The sequence below is a fragment of the Pneumocystis carinii genome (assembly GCF_001477545.1).
Source record: "Pneumocystis carinii B80 chromosome Unknown supercont1.12, whole genome shotgun sequence".
Classification (NCBI taxonomy): Eukaryota; Fungi; Ascomycota; class Pneumocystomycetes; order Pneumocystales; family Pneumocystaceae; genus Pneumocystis; species Pneumocystis carinii.
In genome coordinates this window covers 252,543-274,612 of record NW_017264724.1, presented here as the reverse complement: position 1 = coordinate 274,612, position 22,070 = coordinate 252,543, and the positions used below count along the sequence as shown (strand labels likewise).

General features: G+C 30.4%; 15 protein-coding genes across 15 annotated transcripts; 9 read left to right on the top strand and 6 right to left on the bottom strand.

Moving 5' to 3' along the window:
* Positions 1–4: 4 nt before the first annotated feature.
* Positions 5–1,653, top strand: T552_02751 (hypothetical protein). Its single transcript, XM_018371281.1, has 6 exons — positions 5–265; positions 313–395; positions 444–524; positions 569–802; positions 850–1,206; positions 1,255–1,653. The coding sequence occupies exons 1-6, from the start codon at positions 51–53 to the stop codon at positions 1,605–1,607; spliced, it is 1,323 nt and encodes a 440-aa protein (XP_018225082.1). The 5' UTR covers positions 5–50; the 3' UTR covers positions 1,608–1,653.
* A 394-nt stretch (positions 1,654–2,047) lies between these two features.
* T552_02750 (hypothetical protein) lies at positions 2,048–3,084 on the top strand (the record flags this gene model as incomplete). The annotated part of the gene is made up of 2 exons (XM_018371280.1): positions 2,048–2,095; positions 2,542–3,084. The coding sequence occupies 2 exons, from the start codon at positions 2,048–2,050 to the stop codon at positions 3,037–3,039; spliced, it is 546 nt and encodes a 181-aa protein (XP_018225081.1). The 3' UTR covers positions 3,040–3,084.
* A 236-nt stretch (positions 3,085–3,320) lies between these two features.
* T552_02749 (hypothetical protein) lies at positions 3,321–4,121 on the top strand (the record flags this gene model as incomplete). Its single annotated transcript, XM_018371279.1, has 3 exons — positions 3,321–3,383; positions 3,462–3,593; positions 3,744–4,121. 3 exons carry the CDS (start codon positions 3,321–3,323, stop codon positions 4,119–4,121), a joined length of 573 nt encoding a protein of 190 aa, XP_018225080.1.
* A 403-nt stretch (positions 4,122–4,524) lies between these two features.
* T552_02748 (hypothetical protein) lies at positions 4,525–5,209 on the top strand. Its single transcript, XM_018371278.1, has 4 exons — positions 4,525–4,855; positions 4,902–4,961; positions 5,003–5,065; positions 5,110–5,209. The coding sequence occupies exons 1-4, from the start codon at positions 4,569–4,571 to the stop codon at positions 5,162–5,164; spliced, it is 465 nt and encodes a 154-aa protein (XP_018225079.1). The 5' UTR covers positions 4,525–4,568; the 3' UTR covers positions 5,165–5,209.
* Positions 5,210–5,220: 11 nt separating this feature from the next.
* On the bottom strand, positions 5,221–6,158 carry T552_02747 (hypothetical protein). Its single transcript, XM_018371277.1, has one exon. It carries the CDS (start codon positions 6,114–6,116, stop codon positions 5,265–5,267), a length of 852 nt encoding a protein of 283 aa, XP_018225078.1. The 5' UTR covers positions 6,117–6,158; the 3' UTR covers positions 5,221–5,264.
* Positions 6,159–6,454: 296 nt separating this feature from the next.
* Positions 6,455–7,603, top strand: T552_02746 (hypothetical protein). The gene is made up of 6 exons (XM_018371276.1): positions 6,455–6,502; positions 6,557–6,641; positions 6,890–7,081; positions 7,134–7,236; positions 7,289–7,345; positions 7,392–7,603. The coding sequence occupies exons 1-6, from the start codon at positions 6,497–6,499 to the stop codon at positions 7,555–7,557; spliced, it is 609 nt and encodes a 202-aa protein (XP_018225077.1). The 5' UTR covers positions 6,455–6,496; the 3' UTR covers positions 7,558–7,603.
* A 345-nt stretch (positions 7,604–7,948) lies between these two features.
* Positions 7,949–9,360, bottom strand: T552_02745 (hypothetical protein). The gene is made up of 5 exons (XM_018371275.1): positions 9,161–9,360; positions 8,727–9,115; positions 8,248–8,509; positions 8,108–8,184; positions 7,949–8,036 (listed from the first exon to the last, which is right to left on the bottom strand). The coding sequence occupies exons 1-5, from the start codon at positions 9,318–9,320 to the stop codon at positions 7,995–7,997; spliced, it is 930 nt and encodes a 309-aa protein (XP_018225076.1). The 5' UTR covers positions 9,321–9,360; the 3' UTR covers positions 7,949–7,994.
* A 472-nt stretch (positions 9,361–9,832) lies between these two features.
* Positions 9,833–12,001, top strand: T552_02744 (hypothetical protein; the record flags this gene model as incomplete). The annotated part of the gene is made up of 5 exons (XM_018371274.1): positions 9,833–9,901; positions 9,963–9,998; positions 10,382–10,478; positions 10,533–10,739; positions 10,788–12,001. The coding sequence occupies 5 exons, from the start codon at positions 9,833–9,835 to the stop codon at positions 11,999–12,001; spliced, it is 1,623 nt and encodes a 540-aa protein (XP_018225075.1).
* A 32-nt stretch (positions 12,002–12,033) lies between these two features.
* T552_02743 (Grx4 family monothiol glutaredoxin) lies at positions 12,034–12,721 on the bottom strand. Its single transcript, XM_018371273.1, has 6 exons — positions 12,606–12,721; positions 12,388–12,562; positions 12,316–12,340; positions 12,224–12,270; positions 12,132–12,178; positions 12,034–12,077 (listed from the first exon to the last, which is right to left on the bottom strand). The coding sequence occupies exons 1-6, from the start codon at positions 12,673–12,675 to the stop codon at positions 12,067–12,069; spliced, it is 375 nt and encodes a 124-aa protein (XP_018225074.1). The 5' UTR covers positions 12,676–12,721; the 3' UTR covers positions 12,034–12,066.
* A 318-nt stretch (positions 12,722–13,039) lies between these two features.
* T552_02742 (nicotinate (nicotinamide) nucleotide adenylyltransferase) lies at positions 13,040–14,041 on the top strand. Its single transcript, XM_018371272.1, has 6 exons — positions 13,040–13,087; positions 13,129–13,270; positions 13,313–13,607; positions 13,652–13,717; positions 13,762–13,856; positions 13,905–14,041. Exons 1-6 carry the CDS (start codon positions 13,081–13,083, stop codon positions 13,993–13,995), a joined length of 696 nt encoding a protein of 231 aa, XP_018225073.1. The 5' UTR covers positions 13,040–13,080; the 3' UTR covers positions 13,996–14,041.
* A 41-nt stretch (positions 14,042–14,082) lies between these two features.
* T552_02741 (hypothetical protein) lies at positions 14,083–14,568 on the bottom strand (the record flags this gene model as incomplete). Its single annotated transcript, XM_018371271.1, has 2 exons — positions 14,083–14,369; positions 14,424–14,568. The coding sequence occupies 2 exons, from the start codon at positions 14,566–14,568 to the stop codon at positions 14,083–14,085; spliced, it is 432 nt and encodes a 143-aa protein (XP_018225072.1).
* Positions 14,569–14,913: 345 nt separating this feature from the next.
* T552_02740 (hypothetical protein) lies at positions 14,914–15,500 on the bottom strand. Its single transcript, XM_018371270.1, has 2 exons — positions 15,150–15,500; positions 14,914–15,101 (listed from the first exon to the last, which is right to left on the bottom strand). The coding sequence occupies exons 1-2, from the start codon at positions 15,452–15,454 to the stop codon at positions 14,960–14,962; spliced, it is 447 nt and encodes a 148-aa protein (XP_018225071.1). The 5' UTR covers positions 15,455–15,500; the 3' UTR covers positions 14,914–14,959.
* A 313-nt stretch (positions 15,501–15,813) lies between these two features.
* T552_02739 (hypothetical protein) lies at positions 15,814–18,388 on the bottom strand. The gene is made up of 4 exons (XM_018371269.1): positions 18,158–18,388; positions 17,368–18,113; positions 16,987–17,322; positions 15,814–16,935 (listed from the first exon to the last, which is right to left on the bottom strand). Exons 1-4 carry the CDS (start codon positions 18,340–18,342, stop codon positions 15,860–15,862), a joined length of 2,343 nt encoding a protein of 780 aa, XP_018225070.1. The 5' UTR covers positions 18,343–18,388; the 3' UTR covers positions 15,814–15,859.
* A 165-nt stretch (positions 18,389–18,553) lies between these two features.
* On the top strand, positions 18,554–18,991 carry T552_04176 (hypothetical protein; the record flags this gene model as incomplete). The annotated part of the gene is made up of 2 exons (XM_018372227.1): positions 18,554–18,658; positions 18,839–18,991. The coding sequence occupies 2 exons, from the start codon at positions 18,554–18,556 to the stop codon at positions 18,989–18,991; spliced, it is 258 nt and encodes an 85-aa protein (XP_018225069.1).
* Positions 18,992–19,534: 543 nt separating this feature from the next.
* T552_02738 (hypothetical protein) lies at positions 19,535–21,973 on the top strand. Its single transcript, XM_018371268.1, has 4 exons — positions 19,535–19,615; positions 19,656–19,782; positions 19,824–20,076; positions 20,120–21,973. Exons 1-4 carry the CDS (start codon positions 19,581–19,583, stop codon positions 21,925–21,927), a joined length of 2,223 nt encoding a protein of 740 aa, XP_018225068.1. The 5' UTR covers positions 19,535–19,580; the 3' UTR covers positions 21,928–21,973.
* The last annotated feature ends 97 nt before the right edge of the window (positions 21,974–22,070 follow it).

Sequence of the window (22,070 nt, the reverse complement as noted above, 5' to 3'; positions counted from 1 at the left end):
GCATGATAAATACGAGTTTTTACGGGTTATAAAGTCGTTTATCTTGTAGAATGACGAGTTCTGATATACGGGATGTTTTTAATTTACAAGAAATGGGCATTTCTAAGCCAGTTTCACGGGTTAAACCTAAAACACATTCAGAGAAGAAATCAGAGTTTATAACGAGAGAATTATACTCTCTTTTAGGAGAAAATACGCCTCCTATTGCGATACTTCAGAATAAGTTTAAAAACCGGCCGAAACTGCGGCAAAAAGCGGTTTCATGGTAGATCTAAGAAATTAGGAAATATATTATTAAGAAATGATTAATAGGGTGTGGACGTCATTTGTTAATGGAGCTAGAAAAGACGGACATTTGTTTAGTCATTGGGTAAGGGCAGGGGATAGTGAAAACGGTGTGTTTATATGTATAATTTAGGTATTAGAAGCTTATAATTAAGTAGAAGAATATAAATTTGAAAAATTGAATAAAAAAGTGAATATTATAGCGTATTCTAATGAGGAATATGCATTGAATCTTACGGGTTATTTTTTTATGTATAAAAGTGTTTTTTTTTAATTTTATTAGCATTGGATTGGTCTAGAGAAGAAACAGATTATTTATTTTCGCTTTGTAGAGAATATGATCTGCGTTTTGTTGTTATTGCAGATAGATATGATTATAAAGGGAATCAAAGGACTATGGAGGATATAAAAGATAGATATTATACGGTTGTTCGTAAAATTCTTATGGCAAGAACACCTATTGCAATGATGACACCTACACAAACAGAAGAATTGAATCAATTATATTATAATAAAGGTATATAGATTTTTTATTGTTTATTTGAAGCTAAAAAAAGGTTAAAGAAAAAGAGATTTCTAGAAAAAAACATCTGGCAAGTCTTGCTATGAGAACACCAGAAGAAATTGCAGAAGAAGAAGCATTATTTATAGAATCACAAAGAATAGAAGCCTACAGGAAAAAAATGGCACAAGAAAGAAAAGAATTGCTACGTCTTTTAGAAGCGCCAGTACCTAATGGTAGTATTGCTAAATATACATCTAGTCAAGGATTAGGAATTCTTACGAATAATATACTTATTGCTGATAAAAATAAAAAAAGAAAAAACTCGGAAAATTCTTCTTATCATACCCTCTCCGGATCAATAGGTTCACATAAAGATGCAATCTTTAAAAAAATCAGGAAACTTTCGTCTCGAGAAGGTAATCAATAATATAAACATAAAGATCTCTATTAATATCAATTCATAGAGAATATTTATGGCGTATCGTGGCACGAAAAATTACAACCAGGTATATATTTGCGTTCCACAAGGCTAAGTATGGCCAAATCCACTGTTGCTGCAAAAATTTCGACAATATTAACCGAGTTGGGTCTGGCTACTCGACTAACCATGCCTACTGAAAAAACTTGTGCTAAATTTGAACAACTTCAGCGCTCAATTGAACTTCTTTTAGACGCAAAAAAACATTTAGATCGTCTTGAACAAGAACGTCGTATTTCTGAAGTACGTGTTCAAGAAACTCCTGTCGACGATTCTCCAACCAAGACTGCTGATCCTCAAAACGATGTTCTTAAGCTTCAAAAACGTATCAGAAAATAATTTTCATGTATTTTTCTCAAAAATTAATCTTTTCACATTATTATCTCAATTTTTTTTCTTATTTTATTCAAAAAAAAAACTCCTCCTTTCTATCAATAAACCTATTTGGATCCGTTCTGTCTGATTTCTGCTGTATAAAAACACTTTTTATTCACTTAGCTATTTTTCTCGACTCAATACTCAGCGTTCGCATTTGATCATAAATCGAATTCCGTATTCTTTTTAGAAAAAAAGAAGGCTCTTTTAACCAAAAAATACTGCATAAAAAGGACCTTATTGGATAGAATATCCTCATCCTGGACCTTTTATTTTATTCCCGTTTGAACAGCGTTTTATAGAGAACTATTCGCTGTAAAAAAGTGTTTTAGTTTTGGGTTTTTATTAAGACTTGATCCTGATATTTGGAGGTCTATTTTTACTTGTTTTTCTTTAATTACTTGATGAAATTTTTTGGAACAACGTTTGTTTTTGATTATCCATGGCATCAGGTAAGGTTAATAAGAGGAGGGTTTATATTGGGGAGTAAAGATGTGCATACATGACGCATATATAGCGCATATATAGCGCATATATAGCGCATACACAACGCATACACAACGCATACAGCCTGTATATACCTCATATATGCGCTATATATGCGCTATATATGCAACATATATTACAGCATATATAATGTCAAAAACCATTTTGCTGTTTTAATCCATGGATATACAGTATTTTATCTTTTATTATTAAGGGTTACACTAAATATCCCTTAAACGTAGTTATCTGCTGTTTAATATGACATATTCTTGGGTTAATAACACTATGAAAGATATGTTATATTATTTTACAATATTTTTACAGTATTAATTGAGGAAATATGCACATCTTTATTGAGATAATATGGGAAAATGTTTTTTTATCAAGTTTAAGCTCATACAGAAGGGTTTAGATTAGTATCGCACATTGGAGAAAATATCCGAATGAACGAGCAACACATGTTGTTTCGATTGATACATTACGTAGAGAAATCGATCCGGAAACAGGTGTTTTGCGTACAGAACGACTTATTACATGTCGTCAATCAGCGCCTTATTGGATTCTTAAATTTGTAGGAGGAGGAGATTCATATGTACGTGAAGTTAGTGAAGTTGATCCTCGTACGAATCGTGAAATGTTAGTTATAAGATCGGCTAATTTGACTTTTTCACATGTTGTTTCAGTTGAGGAACAAGTTATATATCGTCCGGCACCAGATGACCCAAAACACAAAACTCTATTTGAACAGGAAGCAACGTTTCAAGCAATGGCAAGTTTTGCACGACTCGTTAATACAAAAATGGAAGAATGGTCAGTACGACGATTTTCTAAAAACGCTAGGACAGGACGGGAAGGTTTTGAAGGAGTTTTAGCACAAATATATGAACAAAGAGAAGAACAAAATGGATAAGGAATGTCATTTAATGCTTTTTAAAAGTTAAAACAAAAAAAAAAAAACGTGAAGTATTGTTTCTTAAAACTTGAGCATTATGATTCATATCAAATAAAAATAACTGTAAAGTATTTTTAAAAAATATTTCTCTACCAAAATCACATGCATTAGTTATTTAATACTTTTGATATACTGTATTTCTATGGATCTTTCCTATCTATAATACCTCTTGGTATTTTCCTTGGGGTATTTTTTTCGAGGGTTTTATTTTCAAGTCTCTTCTATACACATCTCCGATAATGTTAATCTTATTGATTGGAGATCTTCATGTTCCATCCCGTGCACTTGATATTCCTTCCAAGGTAAGTATTATAAAAATCTTAATATAATATTTTTTAATATTATATTAAAAATATGGTTTCTTATAAAAATATTTATAGTTAAAAAAATTATTAGTACCAGGCCGTATTTCACAGATTTTATGTACAGGGAATCTTGTTGATCATGAAACAAGTGATTTTTTGCAAACTGTTGCACCAGATGTACATTTTGTTAAAGGCGACTTTGATCAAGTAAGTCAAGGAAAAAATGGAAAAAATAAAGAATGAATAAAAAGAAAAGCAAGATAGAGGGATTAAAAATATATAATCTATTGATTTTAAATTGGAGTTCAATATTTGAAAATTATACATTTAGTTTTTACATACTAAAGATATCCGTAGAACAGAGGATGGCCTTTATCAAGAGTGATTGTAGTTGATTCTTTTCGAATTGGCTTGATTCATGGACATACAGTTGTTCCTAGACTTGATAGTGATGCATTACATATGGTTGCTAGACAAATGGATGTTGACATACTTGTTTGGGGTGGAACACATCGATTTGAAGCTTATGAATGGGATGGAAAATTATTTGTTAATCCAGGTAGTGCAACAGGTGCTTTATATACAGGCTGGGAAACAGAAGAACCGATACCTACATTTGTTTTAATGAGTCTTCAAGCAACTGTTCTTGTACTTTATGTATATCAATTGATTGGAGATGATGTTAAAGTTGAAAAACTTCAATATCCTAGAGAAAAAACAGAAAATACAAATTAAATATAATTTTTTATTAAAATTTGGAGATATATAATTCATAATATAAATATATTATTTTTTAAACGTTCTTTTAAAATTATTTAATTCTTATAAAACATACCAAAATATATTTCATTATTTTTGATTATGGGTTGCATGTTCTTAAAAATCTAGATATCTTTAATGAACAAAAGTATCTTTAAATAAACCTTAATTAATTCATTTCAATCTATTTATAAACTATATTTGTTATTTTTATAAATCACTTTGTTTTTTAGAAAAAAAAATAATATAACTGATATAATAAATACTTTCTAATTGATTTGTAAATTATTAATAACTCTAGTTGTAAGCATTTTTCATTTTAATTCTTAGACAAATGACATACCGTTAAATCTTTAATATAAAATCTAGTCGATATTTTAAAGAAGATTAAGTGAATTATATAGATTAATGAATTAGAAAGACATGAAAACACCGCCTTTTTCAACAATAAAAACAGATAATAAAGTTTATGTAAAGAAATCCAGTAAAATTCGTAGTATTGTTTCTCGTGGATTATATGTTTTAACTGAACGAGAATTTGAAAGCACATTCACTGTTGAAGCACAAGGTTTAAGTATAGGAAAAGCAGTGACAATCATTGAGATCCTAAAAAGACGATTAAGAGACGCAGAGCTTTCATTTTGGCAATATAATCAACTTGACAATGCTAATGCAAGTATGCCTCATGCAGACAGTATGACCAACAATGAGTATTTCCAAAGTTTATTATTATTCTGTATCTTAAATATGTTTTAGACGTTTTTTGAACCTAGAAATTGGATGTGCAAAAGATTGTGTAAAAAATGTAAAAACTAAGTAAAAAATGCCTTTGTCCTTCATGTATTGATATTTATTAGAATTATCCCAGTATTAAGAATGAAATTAAGTAGAATCCCATTAGATCTAACAGGTGGATGGAGGTATGATTATTTATATATGTTTAAATATGTTTAATATGCCTTAGAGAACAATTGAATCACCATTCATCAAAAGATAGTAGTATACAACAGATAAATTGATAATGAAAAGCCGAAAATTCTGAATAATAAATATTTTATAAATAAAAGAAATGTTTATCTGAATTAATGGTATGAATATATAGTGTTTTGCTTAGTAAAATCATGAAAATTTAGTGATAATTTCGTCGTCAAGACTGCTATCACAAGTGATAGGTTGTGCTAGATGTTTCACAAGCATTCCTCTTTTTTTAAGTTTATTACGAGATTGTTTTGTTGGTTTATTTGTATTAAGATTTAATGAAGCAAGCTTTAATACTTCTTGTTCCGATATATTATCCGTAGAAGTTGAAAGCGATAAAGATGATATATCAGATGAAGTGTTTCCAGGAATATTAAGTGCTAGCTGTGCTGTTTCCTTTGTATGTTTTATTTCTTTTGGCGTTGATGTTGCGACTGGTGGTGCATCTGATGATAGCTGTTGAAATGACGATAATTCATCCAAAATATTAGCTGAAAGATCATTTATATCAATATGCGGATTATTTTTTGGCTGTGCTGAATCATCTAAGCAAGCTATAGTTGATAAATTCCGTTTTTTACTAGTAGAAATGGGAATTTGCTTATCTAAAAACAAAGGTTGCTTTTTTTTAAGCTTTGTTATAGAAACTGTAACCTCTGGAAATGTTTTTTTTAATGGGAATGGCTTGGTAAGGCGGTTAATCGGTCGTTTTCCTGATAAATTACCTATTTCTTCCCTTTTTTGCTTATGTAACAGCGCCGATTCTTTTCTTACTGAATTCTTCACTGGTTTATCTACAATATTTGATTTATCTGAAAGAATTTTTGTAGGAATTGGCTTCCGTAAATATGTACGTCTAGGTGGGACTGGATCGCTTGTTATATGCATATTAAGACCCGGATTTTCGCACAGATTCTCTTTAGAAGGTGAATTCTTCTTTATATCTGCGATATCTGTCTGTTTTTTACGAGAATATGTCACTTTTTGTCTCATCTTATCTTTGAACAAAAATTCAATATAAATTCCTCAAAAATTAACCGTTTAAACCCGTTCAAAAAAGCCAATATATCAATTGACTGCTCTGATTCGTTTTCTTAAGTTTTTTTGTCTTTTAAAGCTCAATTTTCCCTGCTTTTTACTATTATTTTTTTATCAAATAATTATGAGGTTGATTTAATGGGGATATTCTAGGTGTCCCGAATCGTTCATTGATAAGTCTTGCTATATATTTAGTGCATACAAAACGCATATAATACGCATATATTGCGCATATATTGCGCATACAGCCTGTAAATTATCACTAAAACACATAAAATATTGTATTGTCTAAGATTTAGATCACTTTGCGCTTTAAAATCCTTTAATGTTTAAAAATGAATGTAAAGCTTAAATATAAATAAATTCATTAAGAAATATTCTGATTAATTCTTTAGATTCGTCAAGCAACTGTTGAAGACCTTCCAGGAATGCAGCAAGTAAATCTTACTAATTTACCTGAAAATTATCAAATGAAATATTGTAAGTGAATAATTAATAGTATGATACGCGCACCTGGTTGTCCGTAATGTTGATACACCTGGTTGTCCGTAATATTCGTACACTCGGTTGTCCATAATATTCAATATTATGACAAGATATATAGAGATAACTAAATTATTATATGAAATATCATTATAATTTCATATAATTGTTGAATATTTATATAAAATGTTATTTAATTAGTTTTTATTTTATTTTATTATTTTTTTAATTAACAAGTATAACAGATCTTTATCACCTTTTAACATGGCCTCAATTATCATATGTAGCAACTAATGCAAAAAATCGTATTATTGGATATGTTTTAGCTAAAATGGATGAAACAGATGATACATCTCAACAAGGACATATTACATCATTAAGTGTTCTTCGTAATTATCGACGACTTGGTATAGCTGCACAATTGATGCGTCAAAGTCGTAAGTTTTTTATACATATAAATCTTTAACATTTTAATTTATTTATTTATAGAACAAGCTATGGTTGATAATTTTCAGGCTAAATATGTTTCTTTACATGTACGTAAAACAAATCGTGCTGCATTAAAATTATATCGTGATAGCTTAAATTTTGTGTATATTTCATATTATTCATTTTAATATATTTACTAATATATATGAATATAGGGTTGTAGGTGTTGAAAAAGAATATTATGCTGATGGTGAAGATGCTTTTTCAATGAGGTTATATTAATTTATTATTTTTAATTATATATTAATATAAAAATAGATGTGATCTTAGACATTTAAAAGAACCTGGTATAGATATATTTACTTCTGAAGATCTATCTTCGGACACTTGTTTGTCCGGTAGACGAAATCTTACTAATAAGGACACCGGGGTGTCCGAAATGATGGAACAATTAACTGCAGAAACTCAACAATTTGTTCTTTAAAATATTATTTTAAAGATAAATATATATATAAATATATACATTATATATAAATATATACATTATATATAAATATATGAGAATATAATCTTATATAAATATAATTTTATATAAAAGTATATTAAAATAAAAAATTCCATAACTTTTCATTAATCAATATTTATTAAATTATATATATTTATATTTTAGCAATGTTATGGAATATTCTTAATAGATATAAGTATTTCTATAATATTTTATTACTTTTTTATTCTTTATATAAATTCTGATTTCGAAATGACTCCATTATACGAAATAATCCATATATATTTAAAATAATAATGTGTAAATAGATCACTTATTTTAGCCATTGATTTTAAATTTTTTTATATTTCTTTATTTCTTTCTTTACTTCTTTCTCTACTTCTTTCTTTCTTTCTTTCTTATATATTTATTTATCTTTATGATAAATGTTTGTCATTAAGTGCGACACATACAGCTGCCTATAAAAAATATTTAGATTAGAATATATATAATATTCTTATCATAATATATATATATTTATAATATTTACCTTATGATGTCCATTATATTGACGAATTGTCTCTCCAGAGCTCAATTCCCATAATCGTGCTACATGATCGGACGATGCTACATATAAATTAACAATTGCTTATTTTTATACCATTTTCATTTGTTTTTCATAATATTTACCACTAACTAGATATGCTGAATCCGCTGAAAATGCACAATCCCATACCCAACGTTGATGTCCTACAAGTTGTTTCTCAATTGAAAATTTAAGCTTTTCTCTACTCCATAATTTAATCGTCGCATCTGCCGAACATGTAGCTAAATGTTTCGCATCCGGTGAAACGAGACATCTTGTAATATAACGTTTATGTGCTTGAAATGTATAATCAGGTTCTTTTAATTGAAGATCATTCGATTCTGTATACCATACAAAACATATTCCCTATTTTTATCATTAGTTTTTATTCTAAATCTTTCTCTCTTTTCTATTGATCCCCTCCTAACCCCCCCCCCCCCTCCTAACACCTCTAACTCCCTCCTAACTCCCTCCTAACCCTCTTCCCCCCTCTATACCCCCTTATAATACCTCTCAACCTTCTTCCTTCTACTTTCATGTATTTTTATTTACTTATACCCTTCCTTCCTACATCATAACTAACCTCATTATTCCCTGCTACTAACATAGACCCATCATTCGCTACTGAAATACTATGCACCGCTATCTCATTCTCATTTGCCCACATTCCTGTACATAAATTCTCCTTCAAATCCCATAATTTAATACACCCCGTCTGATCACAGCTGATCAAGTCCCCTTGGTTAGGGTGGACCACCACATCATTAACTGCTGCTCCATGTCTAAAGTGTCTTTGTACTGATGACGTACGTAAATCCCATAGCTTAACCGAGCCATCTTCTCCACTAGTAACTACCCATTTACCCTCTCCATGAAACGTCACTCCTGTAACATTTGTTGCATGTCCATCCAGTGTCAAAATAGGACTTGGAGCTATTGTCTGGATGTCGTAGAGACGTATATGACGATTTCCTTTAGATATTTGTTGAGTCAAGGGAGGATATTATAGGTTTATACCTGCAGCAGCAAGAAGACGTTTATCAGGGGAGATACATAGGCGATTGACCTGTGAATCAGCATGCTGAATGGTTCTTAGGCAGATACCGCTTAGTGCTTCCCAGAAGCGGATTGTTCTGTCGTATCCAGAGGTGACAAGGACAATGGTATGGGCGTGCATAGGGAGGCGGGTAGAGAACGAGCAGGTAAAATAGGAAAAGAGAAGAAAAGAGGGGCAAAAGCGGTGAACGAAGGGGAGAACGAGTGAAAATCGGTGAGAGGGATGATTAGAGAGTGATAGAGGAGGTTTGTAGAAAAAAAAACGAGAAAAAAAGATGAAAATTAAGGTGAAAACAGGAAGAAAAGAAATAAGTGAAAGATTGAAGAAAAGAAGAGGATAAATAGTGTGAAAAAGAGAGGAATAATATTGGATAAGGAGTATAATAAGGAAAAAAGAAAAAAAACGGTATTTTTTTAGGTGAAAATGAGACATTATTGAAGAATAAAAGTGACATAAAAAAGAAGGTTAAAAAAGGGAAGAAAAGGGCGTTTTAAAGAGAAAAAAGAGGAAAAATAGGAAATAGAGGAGGGTGAAGTATAGGGAAAAGTTTTTTGAATGGGATTTAGAGGATGAATTTTGAAAAAATGAGAAGATAAAATATTTTATATGATAAAATTGAGTTTAAAGAAGCTATGAGTCATAAATGGGAGTCAAAATATAATGAGAAGGGTATTTCAAATGATTTGAAAGACTCGGAGAAAGTTTTGTTGTATAAAAAAAGTTTTAAGGGAAGTAAAAGAAAAATAAGATGTAATTAGTTAGTATATGGACTGGGATGATCATGGTAAAAGGTCTGAGGTATAAAATTAAGGGGGTTCTTTTTTTAATTTGTTTTTTTATACATTTTTTTTGTGTTTAACATAGAAAAAGAGCCATAGAAGAGGTTCTTTAAGATTATGTATGATTTATGTTTAAAAATGTGAAAAGGACATACATAGGAAGTGTATTACTATATATCTTATTGATGGGATATATTAGTTTCTTATGGAGATGCGATTGACTGGGGTTTATAGATGTTATATCTTAAAATCCACAAGGCTATGGCATACATTATTTTATATAAGGAAAAAAGAACCTTTAATTTTATAAAAAGGATGTATCAGATCAACTGAAAAGACCTGAGCATGTTTTATAAAGATTTAAAGTATAAATTTTAGAATGTAGTATTAATATTTGTATAGGAAGATAATGCTTTATATTTTCTTCAGAAAGATTATAGAAATAGTATGTTGGGGGAGATCAATATGTCAAAAAAAGATTTATATTCATTACATCAAGGTTTATATATACATATTTTTTATTCTAATATTAAAGGAATCTAAATTTAAATAGTACCAGAAAATAGAATTGATCCTATAAAAACAACATCGGGATTAACTTGCAATGAACCCTGCATTTCCTCGAATATACTTTTACGCTGCTCTATATCTAAATTTCACTGTAATAAGTCATGTTATAGTTCTTTATTTGGAAACTTTATTAAAAATAATTTTTTAAAGCAATGTCCTGAATGTGCGGCTAATGAATATACAAAAGATGGTTCTTTTAACTACATACTTTAATGATTCATTGCCTTATAATTTTTAGATCAAAATATGGAAAAAGATCCAGAAAAATCACCAACTTATAGATTTTATAGTCAAGCAAAATCTGCACATTATTCTACATTCAATTCAAATGAAAAAGAAGCGAATTCCAACATATTAGAAGATTGTTTTCTTAATGACAAATTATATCCATCAATGAATAATTCTACAAAAGATATTCCAGATTTTATATATCATTCTAAAGATATGAATTCAGATGCATATTTGAAAAAGACATCTCAAGACACTTTTAGCAATTGTTCTTCAAAAAATATGTTACATTGTGATAATCCAATTCTTAATCAAGATAATATAGTTAAATGTGATATTAAAAATATAATTAATGAGGAACAGTTAGATGATGAATTGCTTCACAAAAATTGCTTTAATGATATGGATATTGATCCTATAGATCTAGATGATGATGAAAATAGTTGTATAGATGTTGAAGACTGTGGTTATGAATTACAAGTAGGAAAACAAGAAAAAATCTATTTTCCTATATCTAAAAAGAGAGGAAGGCCAAAAAGAAAGCCCATTGCTAAAACATCTTCTAAAAGTAAATCATCGAAGCTTAAAGGAATAGCGAATAATGTTAAAGTTTCTCCTATCTTGAAACCATTACGTAAGAAACGACTCTTGAAAAAACATGAATACATAAGTTCATCTAGTTCTCCTGAGGAATGTACAAAAAATAATAAGGAATCTTCAGATCCTTCAATTTTAAAGAAAAAAACTGCGAATTTTATTGAACCTTCTCAGACATTGGCTTTACATAATAAATCCAAAAGTTTCTCACGTAAGAGGAAACGTTATCAAGACACAGATGAACATTCTATAAATGATCTAACCCAATCGCAAGAATTTCCTCATTTATTTGGATCTGCTCCAAGATTACCTGCAGAAATTAAAGATGGACAAAGACTAGGAAAGAAATATCGCAGAAAATACAATATATGTGATTTAACATATGTACATGTTCACCGTCAGATTTCAACACCTAAAACGTTACTCCATGATGCAAATGAAAATAAAGATGATTTTTCATTTGATATATTAAATTTGATTCCTAGAGAAATGGTTCCTGTTGTTACAAGTAATAGTCAGCTTGGCTTTAGAGAAGCCATTATTGATAAAAGATTAATGAGATATAAAAGAGGTGTACCAATTTTTCGTGTAGGGCGTAGAATTCCTGGAGAGTTAAGTTTATTTTAATTTCTTAAAAATATTGCAATATATGTTAAAAATCAATTGTAGAATTCTTCGTTATATTCATAAAATTACAAATTATCTATACATATAATATATCAGACTTCATAAATAACTGTATATTCTGTATTTTTACCCGGTTTTAAAACACCTGCTTTATTAAGAAGTCTTTCTAACTCCCCACTATACCCTATCAAAAATATATTTTACCCAATTAAAAAAATATACTTTTTATATATCTCAAGGAGAATATCACATCCTCCAATAAACTCATTCTGAATACATTAAAACTTGTATAAATTCCTTTAAATTTTTACTACATCAATATAAAGTTGTGGTATTGTTCTAGCTTCATAAGAAATAAAAAAAAAACCTATAAATTTATTTCTTACGGCCAATTACTATATTCTTTAATTCCTTGTCTCATTTTATCATCTTCTAATACATTATATGTTATAAACTTAGTAGGATTGATTGAAAAAAGGTTTAATATATGGATTGCAGCGCTTGAAAAGCCGCATAAAGGTTTTTCTGGTGTTCCCTTCATAAAAAGAACTACTGGAGATGCTAAAAACCTATTTAATAGCCCGTTATTACTTCTTGATCGTACCTTTTATAAGATTTTGGATATTAGCACGAGTTTTGTGGCAAATTTCACGGGAAAAAAACGTACCCCCCATAAATATACCCGTTTTAAGTCTATTTAAAGGGTAAATTCTTCGTTTTATTAGCTTTTCAATGAGATTCATCGATTTTTTTTCTTCTTTATTTTTTTTGTAGTTGACCGTTGCCTATGGCAACGGACGACCATCAACTTCATAAATAAATTTAATAAATTTTTAAGGAAAAAATAGGTATTTATTTCATGTTTTTTTATGATTTTATTGATTAATTTTAATTTTTCATATAGGATTTGATATTTTTCCTTTTTTTCCCGTGAAAAAAGCTTAAAAAACGGGCATAATTTGATGGAGAAACAAACTCTTAATTATAGAGATACAATTGATACTTTTTATAAGGAAAACTATGCTGATTTTTCGTCTACGAACGGATATAAGTTCATTGATAATAAATTGAGATCGAAAATGCGAGGTTTTCTCTCATTATTTTGAGTTTTTTTTTTGATATGTCAGATGATACAAAAATACCTCTTGTTTTAATTGCTTGCGGGTCATTTTCACCTATTACATATCTTCATCTTCGTATGTTTGAAATGGCAGCAGATTCTGCCGAAAAAGAACGAGAAATGGAGGTTCTAGGTGGCTATTATTCACCGTAATAAGAAGTAAATTGGAGGGTAGAATGTTAATTTTTCAGGGTATCAGATGGGTATAAAAAGAAAGGATTAGTTAGATCAAAAGATCGTCTTAAAATGTGTGAACTTGCATGTGAAGAAACGAGTTCATGGGTTATGATTGATGCATGGGAAGCATTACAAGAAGAACATACACGTACAGCAATTGTATTGGATCATTTTAATTATGAAATTAACCAAATAAGAGGAGGAGTTTATGTAAAAACAGGAGAGAAAAAAAAAGTGAAGATTATGTTAGTAGTGGGAAGTGATTTACTTCAAAGTATGATGAGACAAGTAGTTTGGGAAGAAAAAGATGTAAGAAATAAGGTAAATTATTAAAGAGAAAACTAATTAAATAGCTTCATCATATTTTTAAGTATTATGGATGTTTTGTTATTGAAAGAGAGGAAGTCGATGTGTTAAGTGTAATATAATTATATATATATATAAATATTGCTTATTAAAGAAGGAAATTTCTAAACATAATATCCTTTCTATGTACCAAAACAATATTATTATTGTTAAACAGTGGATATATAATAATATAAGTTCGACAAAAATACGGTAAATTCATTTATTATTATTGTTGTTTAATAATCCAAGTTTTTGAAGATTTTGTATTCAAAATGGTTTGAGTATTAAATATTTATTACCTGATTCAGTTCTTCAATATATATATCAAAATAAACTTTATTTAGCTTGAAATATTGGATAATATTTACAAGTCAAAAATAAAGGTTTGAATGAAGGTTTCTTAGATATATATGTACTCTTTTGATATTGGTTGTATTCATCTTAAACAAAGTCCACATGTTTCATTTATCATATATATTGCTAAGTCAGGTTCGTCATATATTCGTTTATACAAAAATTTTTCTTCTTCCTTCATTGTTGATAAAGGTTTCCTCCTTCTATATATATGAAATGAGGTTCTCCTTGAATATATGGATGATTTATTAAAATACCTTTTAATATATAAATTTTTGGATTTATCAAGATAACATAAATTTTTTAGTATGGCATGTTCTAAACCTTTTCTTTTACTTGCTCTTACTAAAAATTGAAGTGTATTGTTAACTAAAAATATTTAATAGGTATTTTATGTATTTTTTTTATTTTGTCAAGATTTACTTCTTTCTGTAGGTGGAGGTAATACTCTAAAAGCTGCACGAATCTTATCTCTGATAATGTATTTTGCTGGAATAGAATCACATACTGCTTGACGACCAATCCGTAGGAATTGACGATATAATGTACGTACTTCAGCTGAATTCATTATATAAATTTTTATGTACTACTAAGACTAATCGACAACCTAATAAAATTTAGTCTTTTAGGAAAAAATATGATAGACAGACAAATATATAATGATTCTATCCCCTTTCATTAAGATTTTAAATGATCTTAATGAAATGTTCAAAGATAAATTTACCTGAAAAAAAGTTAAAATGAATGTTAATTTTGAAGATGAAAGAAATCTCAAGTAATGAAATATGCCCAGGAATATTAATCTTGTTAAATAAAATGTATTAGAATTATTATAGATAGAAATGAGTGTTTTAAAATGAGATTTCTTTCATTTTTATACATACCTAACATAACCTTTACAAAAAATACACAAGTTTTATAATAAAAATAAGCAGTTATGGCTATTGCTTATTGTTTTGCTATTCTTCTTCTTCTTTGTCGCTATTTTCTTGAAAAAATCTTCGTTGATTAGGATTTCTTATTAGATCATCATTTGGTATTGTTCCTTGTGCCACATCCATTTTATATGTATCTTCTGTATTTTCATTAAATATCTTTGGCCTGAAAGATAATTAATATTGATTTTATTTTTAGAATTAGCTATTCAACCAGTATTTTTTCTTTTTCCATATTTTTTCATTTTGAATAATCATAGTTATTTCTGCTTGTATTTTACCACCTTTATTATCAAACTCATGTGTATCAATCACAACGAAACCACCTCGTCTAACCCATATTTTGCAACGAAAACGTGCTGGTAGTTCTGCTAAGAGAGTTTCTCCATCAGCTGTTTTACATAGATATAAATCATGATCTCTTATTTCCATTACATATGCTATTTTTTGATAAATAGTTAACTCATGTGGAGGATCAAGTGTTATTTGACTTAGTTTCTGTATTTTTTTTCTAAGCATTTCCTAAGCAGCCAATAAATATAAAATTAAGTAATATTGATAGTTTATATATAATGATCCTTTTAAATACTTGTAGTTAAACTACAAATAAGCCTGATTATGTTATATATAATAGTATTTTCAAATTCGCCAAAAAAGAAATACTTTATAGTGAAAAATATTTAAAAGACTAAAACGTTGGATAGATGTTGTTTTTAATTGAAAAAAATAAATATTGATTTTTATCAAGTGTTATATTAGATTCAAAAAATATGTTTTCATATCTAAAACATATTAGAAATTTGTTTCTACAAAATCTTATGTATCTAATGCCAAAATATAATCGTTTAGATAATTTTATCTGTAATAAATTTATGTATTTTTTGATAATATTTTTGCCTAAAAAACCAGGTTGTAATACTTTCGTTATGATGAACTTTCTTCATTTACTCCGTTCTGGATACCATTCATATTTTTCTTCAATTGTTTTGAAGAGAAATAAAGCTCCTTTAAAATTTCCTCGTCCTTTTTCTTTCTAATGCGTTCAATTTCGTCCATACAACCTACATTTTTGAATTTAGTTTTATTCAAAAATTCATCAAGTTCATTTTTAAATTTATCGATATAAAATCTAAAATTGTTTTCTTGTCTCTCCATTTTTGCTATAGTACTTGCTCTAACTTCAAGCTCTGGCTTTGCACTTCGAGTTTCAAGGTTAAGTGTGTTTAATGAATCAGTAGAACCTTGTTTTAACAAAGAGTAATTTAAATGAGCATTCTTTTCCTGATATTCTGAATATGCAACAATATTTCCAAATATTTCCATTGTTGAGACAATATCTGCTTTCAAATCATCGATAAAACTTTCTTGATGTGCCAAAAATTCCTGTTCTTCAACAACATTTTGTAACTCCATTTCCCATAATTGCCTCCAATTGGGACTAAGACTTTGTAAATGATTTATAAGGGAAACCATATCTTTTTGGATTTGTGCTTCTTTTTTGCGTACGTCATCAAGTTGCTGTGTTAATGGCCTAACTTTTCTATTGATAACATCTATACGAAGACTACTAACAATATCAGTAAGATTTTCGATTTTTGTTACAAGAGATTGTGTTTCGACTTCAAGTTTCTTTTTTCCTAGTTCAATAAAATGTCGAGAACCTTCTGGCTTATCAAAAACTGTATTTTTAACTTTTTTAGTCTTTGAATCAATATCCGCCATGGAAGATTTTATAGATGAAGTGAAATCGGTATAGTTTGCACGAAGAGAATCCAATTCTTGACGAATATTTTTAAGCGTAAGTAAATGATTTTTTTGAGTTTTCAAAAAAACATTTTCCTGTTTAGAAGTAGATTCTGATGTAACTTTTGATACAGAAGTTGATGGACGTGATGCTATTTCAGAAATTATTTCTTTTTGCCCTTCAAACGACGTCTTTAATGATTGTAATTCTTTCGTTAAAGAAGAAATCCCATCTTCTAATGCTTTATTTGGTACATCTTTATACAAATATTTAGATATACTTTTTATTTCATTATTCAATGGATTACCTTGCATTTTAAGAGATATTAAACTATGATCTGTAATATCTTTTGCATCTTCAAGTTCATAAAAAATTCTGGTCCGATGATCTTGAATATAAAGAGGAGGAAAGTGATTGTCGCAAGGATCAAATTGAAATTTTTCAATAAAAAGAACTCGAACACCATTTAATGATATATTCTTGTTATGAGTAACCTTTTTCACTTGAGATCCATATTGCAGGAAAAGTGTAAATGTGGTAGACTCTGGTGTGGATTTCAAATGATTTTCTGGCGATTCATTGCAAACAACTTCTCGTTGAACATAAGTGTTTGTGCTTTTGTCCATAGATATATTATCATGTGCTAATATAATCATGAATATTTTTATTAAAAATATATATAAAATACTTGGTGTAGAAAAAGGCGGATTATTTAGAGAAACACTTCTAGTTTCCGTTTTTTTCTCTAAAATACCCTTCAAAGCATTAGATTTCCTGCCTTCTGATGATATTTGAGAAACGTTTTGTAATGGTGATGTATATTCCGTTGAATATAAAGAATATCGTTTCTTCGGACGTTTATCAAGCATATTACTACGTTGAAGTGATGAAAGTAACTGATTCCTTGGTGATTGAGGATTCGGCGTACTAGATTCATTTGTACTCGATAAAGGATACGGCGATGATGATAAATCTGATGATGAATGTATCGATGTAGGAAGAGCTTGATGTGTCCCTGAAAATGGAGATGATGATGTTAAGTCATGTAATGGATGTTTTTCTCCAATTGGATGCGTTAGCGCAAATGACGATGTACTACGTGACGATGATGCCGGTTCCACTGAAACCATATGTTCTCTTCCAGGTGGTGTCACTTTCTCCGATGAATTATCACATACCGTATGTCCAGATGATTGTGATGATGAATATACATGACGAAAATGCGCCGACATAGATCTACTTCGATGAGGCGTAGAATATGCATATTCTGATCGTGAACGGTATTCCGCTTGCTTATTCTTAAGTCCTTGAAGAAGATTAATTATAATAGAACGGATCCTCGGTAAATAATGTTCAAGTGCTTCCGGTGATGCTTCTTCTGCAAGCATACTTTCAAGAATTACACGTAAATCTTCAGGAATCGTTGCAAGATCACTAAAACTTTTATAAACCCTTTCTTAAACATTGTAAAAACTTACAACGTATCAATCTTAGCATTACTAAATGCTGATATTGCTAAATTAAACTCATTTCCTAGTCGAACATAAACATCTGAAACATCTCGTTCTTCTGCATTTCCATGAGACCAGCTGTTTAATACCTCAAGAAGTTGTTTTGTAGCTAAAAGAATCTTTGTAATTGATGATTCAACCCGAGAATCCATTGATTTTCGGTGTTTATTAAGCTGGTTGAGAGGATTTTTCTTGTTGGAAAGATTGATGGAGGTTGAAGAATTCCATGGGAGGATTTTATAGAGAGGTTGCCATGGTGAGGTTGCCGTGGTGAGGTTACTGTGACGACGGTATCTATGACGACGGTATCTATAGCAACGTCGCTATTATAGTATAAGATTGTTTTTATAATGTTCGCTAAGGATGTTCGCTAAGGGCGTTGCTATAACAACCGTAGCTATAACAACCGTGGCTACGACAACCGTAGCTATGACAACCGTGGCTATGACAATGATATTCATAATAATCGTATTGATAACGATAGAATTAATATTAGTATAACTTGAGAGTAGTTATAACGGTGTAGCTATAACGGTGTAGTTATAATGGAGTTACTACGACAATAGTATATATATGATGGTTATATTAGTATAATAAAGTTAACTATAACAATGTTACTATTATATAACGACGTAACTATAACTTCAGTATGGAGTTACTATGGCGACGTTACTATGGCGACGTTACTATGACAACCGTATTCATCATCATCTTGCTATAATAAATGTTGTTATTATAATAATGTTACTATATAAAAAGGATGTGAGTACTAAGAAGATCAGTATAAGGATGTTACTATGACGGAGTTTCTATAAAGGCGTTACTATGACGACGTCACTATAAGAATGTCAGTCTATGAATGTCACTATAAGAATGCTATTGTAATAATGTTGCCGTGCCAGGTGTTGCCGTGCCAACTGTTACTATGACAACTATATTCATGCCTACTTCTTCCCTATAATAACCATCTACCTGGAAACTTCTCTATAACATCTCCTAACAACCGTCACCCTGGCAACTGTATCCTGGCAACTGTATCCTAGCAACATCACTATAACAACCACTCCCTAGCAACACCTCCCCATCAACATCGTCCTATCGACGTCTCCCTGGCAACCGTCTCCCTGGCAACCATCTCTGCTACTGTTCGCATTATAAATTATTCTTGCCGTCCTGACCGTCAGAAAATCTCTTCCAAGTTTTTCTCCTGAAAAACTGTCTAATTTGACTCAAAATATAACCATTTTACGAGTCAAATATTAGACAAACAACGATAAAGAAGCTTATATATACGGGTTTCAAGGGACATAAAGGTTCATCGGGTGTTTTGCTGCGTCTGTGCTGATACGCATATAAGACGGTATTTCTACGCATATATCCCGGATGAATCATGTCAAACAAGCAATGGAAGCGAACGGAAGCAGTGTAAGTTGTTTTATTTTATTGGATGTTATTTATTTTTTAGTGGAAAGCCTTCGCCGGTTCATAAAAAATGGACGCATATATCCCCAAGATTTTCAGCAAAAATTGAGTCAGATGCTTCAATCAAGCATATGCATGATCGGATGCTTTTCCTGATTATAAATCTTGCTGTATTTTATAGCATTTATAAGGATTTTTTTGATTTTTTTAGGGTCGTATTGTTTCTGTAACACTTAGAAATGGGATTTGTTATAAAGGGATTCTTGGCACGGTTAATACGGAGTCTGATATGGGAGTTGTTCTTAAGATGGCTATGGTAGTTGATGGGACGCAGTTTGATGGAACAGGACAGACCAATGGGGTACAACATCGTATTATTGATGAGTTAATTATTCTTCCCCGTGATTTACTGGGGATTCGTGTGGATAAAGTAGATTTTAATGAGATATCTCAGGCGGAACAGAGTATTTTTTTTTTTTTGCTATATTCTATCTTATTTTACGATAGAATTCCAAACGGACGCAGAAATTAGTGGAAAAACGGAGTTTAAAGAAAGAGAATTGCATAAATGGGAGCCATCGACAAATGATGCAGATGAATTTGGTCCTTTGGAGGAATTGACAGAAACAGTATCGAATGGAGAGGTATGGGATCAATTTGCGGCAAATGAAAGGCTTTTTGGTGTTAAATCGGAGTTTGATGAAGATTTATATACAACAAAAGTTGATAAATCGCATCCCTCGTATAAACAGAGGGAAGCGGATGCAGCACGTATTGCACAAGAGATACAACAATCATCGACCAATAATATTCATATTGCAGAAGAACGTGGGTTTATACAGACAGATATTAGCGAAGAAGCTATGTATAGTGGAGTTTTTCGTCCTGATATGCACAAAAAAGATGAATCCATGGAAACCATGAAAAAGAATGAAACAGAAGTTGCGACACCAGTTTCGTTACAGGATTTTGCATCATCTGAGATGGAAAAATCTAAGATAGATGTTCCGGAGGAAAGTTTTTCCGAAACATCGACACCTTTAAACGATAAAGACGATAATAAAATGTCTAATCCGGATCCTATTTCTTCTGCACCCAAGGCGCCAAAAATTGAAACAGAACTTATGGGTACGTTTAAACAGTTTGTATCCGGGGAAAGGAAAAGACTTCAAGCTAAGAAACAAGCATTATTCAAAAAGGAAAAGTATGTAAAGTTACAAGAACTTTTAAAATTTAGTCAAAACTTTAAATTGAATACACCTGTTCCTTCTGATATTGCTTCGATACTTGCTAAAGATAAGGCAAGACAAAATGAACCTACGACAAAATCAGCGACTACATCGCCAACAATAACGTCAACCCCTGTATCTCAGTCTTCTGGATCAACTAAAAACGCACAAAGTACATCTGATTTATTGCAGGAAAATTCATCCCCTATAAATGATTCTCAAAACGATAAGAAGGCTCCTAAAAAAATGAATATGAAACTTAATGTAAAGGCGTCAGTTTTTAAACCGAATTCTATGACAGCTCCCTTTTCACAGTATACTCAAAAAACGGAAGGCCCACTTATGGATGTACCTGTATTCCAGCCTTTACAAACTACAAAAGTCTCTACTCCTGATTTTTTTAATAACAAAAAGCCAGACTGTATACAACGAAATTCTATTTTGGAAAAATTTGATCCTTTTAAACGATATAGATTAGAGCATCCAGATAATGAACATTCCTCAGAAAAACCTTACTCCTTCCTTCCAACATGGCCATGTGGCGGAAAATCATATAAAGAAATGCTACAGGCACTACAACAATCTTCAAATTTTTCGCTACCAGGGCAATTACCATACGATTCTAATGAAGAATATAGATTTCCATGCATTGATCCTAACTCATTAAATTTCATTGCTATGCCATATGGCGCATTTCCGTTTTACACAGCTCAACAAGATGCTTCATATAATGGGCCTTATAATTCATACCGGAATTTTGTTCCTACTCAACTTATTCAACCAATGCACTTTATGCCAGGATATCTCGTAAAATTATTGTATACAGCCCCACATGCTCTACAAAATATGACATGTCATCCACAATATGGTATATATATGCCTCAAATGATGAATTCTCAAAATTTTAATATGCAAACGAATCACTCAACAGTTAATTATCCTGGTCCCCAAAATTCGCCAATGATAATGCAATTTCATCCGGGTGTTCATGGACAAAATAATATGCAGCAGGCAGTTATGATGCCTACTCCGTCAATAGGAATGAATAAAGTAATTCAAGGACAAACATATGGATATACTGGTTAGGACATATAATTGAATATACATTATTCACAAAATTTGATATTATATAAATATATTTATCGTGATGATATAATAAGTTATATATATATCAGAGACATTCTATGGACCGTGTAGATAAGATGTTAATCTCTTAATAATTTTTATCA

Bases quoted from the DNA above. Each gene is read 5' to 3' on its own strand.
- T552_02751 (XM_018371281.1), top strand. From the start codon at position 51: ATGACGAGTTCTGATATACGGGATGTTTTTAATTTACAAGAAATGGGC. The intron at 266-312 runs GTAGATCTAAGA...AATGATTAATAG, and splicing joins CGGCAAAAAGCGGTTTCATG to GGTGTGGACGTCATTTGTTA. The intron at 1,207-1,254 runs GTAATCAATAAT...ATCAATTCATAG, and splicing joins GAAACTTTCGTCTCGAGAAG to AGAATATTTATGGCGTATCG.
- T552_02748 (XM_018371278.1), top strand. From the start codon at position 4,569: ATGAAAACACCGCCTTTTTCAACAATAAAAACAGATAATAAAGTTTAT. The intron at 4,856-4,901 runs GTATTTCCAAAG...AATATGTTTTAG, and splicing joins GACAGTATGACCAACAATGA to ACGTTTTTTGAACCTAGAAA. The intron at 4,962-5,002 runs GTAAAAAATGCC...GATATTTATTAG, and splicing joins GTAAAAAATGTAAAAACTAA to AATTATCCCAGTATTAAGAA.
- T552_02747 (XM_018371277.1), bottom strand. From the start codon at position 6,116: ATGAGACAAAAAGTGACATATTCTCGTAAAAAACAGACAGATATCGCA.
- T552_02746 (XM_018371276.1), top strand. The intron at 6,642-6,889 runs GTAAGTGAATAA...CAAGTATAACAG, and splicing joins AAATTATCAAATGAAATATT to ATCTTTATCACCTTTTAACA. The intron at 7,082-7,133 runs GTAAGTTTTTTA...ATTTATTTATAG, and splicing joins ACAATTGATGCGTCAAAGTC to AACAAGCTATGGTTGATAAT.
- T552_02745 (XM_018371275.1), bottom strand. From the start codon at position 9,320: ATGCACGCCCATACCATTGTCCTTGTCACCTCTGGATACGACAGAACA. The intron at 9,116-9,160 runs GTATAAACCTAT...AAATATCTAAAG, and splicing joins ACGTCTTCTTGCTGCTGCAG to GAAATCGTCATATACGTCTC. The intron at 8,185-8,247 runs GTAAATATTATG...ATTTATATGTAG, and splicing joins TTCAGCATATCTAGTTAGTG to CATCGTCCGATCATGTAGCA.
- T552_02743 (XM_018371273.1), bottom strand. From the start codon at position 12,675: ATGGGGGGTACGTTTTTTTCCCGTGAAATTTGCCACAAAACTCGTGCT. The intron at 12,563-12,605 runs GTACGATCAAGA...ATAGGTTTTTAG, and splicing joins TATCCAAAATCTTATAAAAG to CATCTCCAGTAGTTCTTTTT. The intron at 12,271-12,315 runs GTAGTAAAAATT...TAATGTATTCAG, and splicing joins TACCACAACTTTATATTGAT to AATGAGTTTATTGGAGGATG.
- T552_02742 (XM_018371272.1), top strand. The intron at 13,718-13,761 runs GTAATATAATTA...TTATTAAAGAAG, and splicing joins AGGAAGTCGATGTGTTAAGT to GAAATTTCTAAACATAATAT. The intron at 13,857-13,904 runs GTAAATTCATTT...AAGTTTTTGAAG, and splicing joins ATAAGTTCGACAAAAATACG to ATTTTGTATTCAAAATGGTT.
- T552_02740 (XM_018371270.1), bottom strand. From the start codon at position 15,454: ATGCTTAGAAAAAAAATACAGAAACTAAGTCAAATAACACTTGATCCT. The intron at 15,102-15,149 runs GTTGAATAGCTA...ATTATCTTTCAG, and splicing joins TGGAAAAAGAAAAAATACTG to GCCAAAGATATTTAATGAAA.
- T552_02739 (XM_018371269.1), bottom strand. From the start codon at position 18,342: ATGGATTCTCGGGTTGAATCATCAATTACAAAGATTCTTTTAGCTACA. The intron at 18,114-18,157 runs GTAAGTTTTTAC...TAAAAGTTTTAG, and splicing joins AATGCTAAGATTGATACGTT to TGATCTTGCAACGATTCCTG. The intron at 17,323-17,367 runs GTATTTTATATA...TGATTATATTAG, and splicing joins TCCGCCTTTTTCTACACCAA to CACATGATAATATATCTATG.
- T552_02738 (XM_018371268.1), top strand. From the start codon at position 19,581: ATGTCAAACAAGCAATGGAAGCGAACGGAAGCAGT. The intron at 19,783-19,823 runs GTATTTTATAGC...TGATTTTTTTAG, and splicing joins TCCTGATTATAAATCTTGCT to GGTCGTATTGTTTCTGTAAC. The intron at 20,077-20,119 runs GTATTTTTTTTT...ATTTTACGATAG, and splicing joins GATATCTCAGGCGGAACAGA to AATTCCAAACGGACGCAGAA.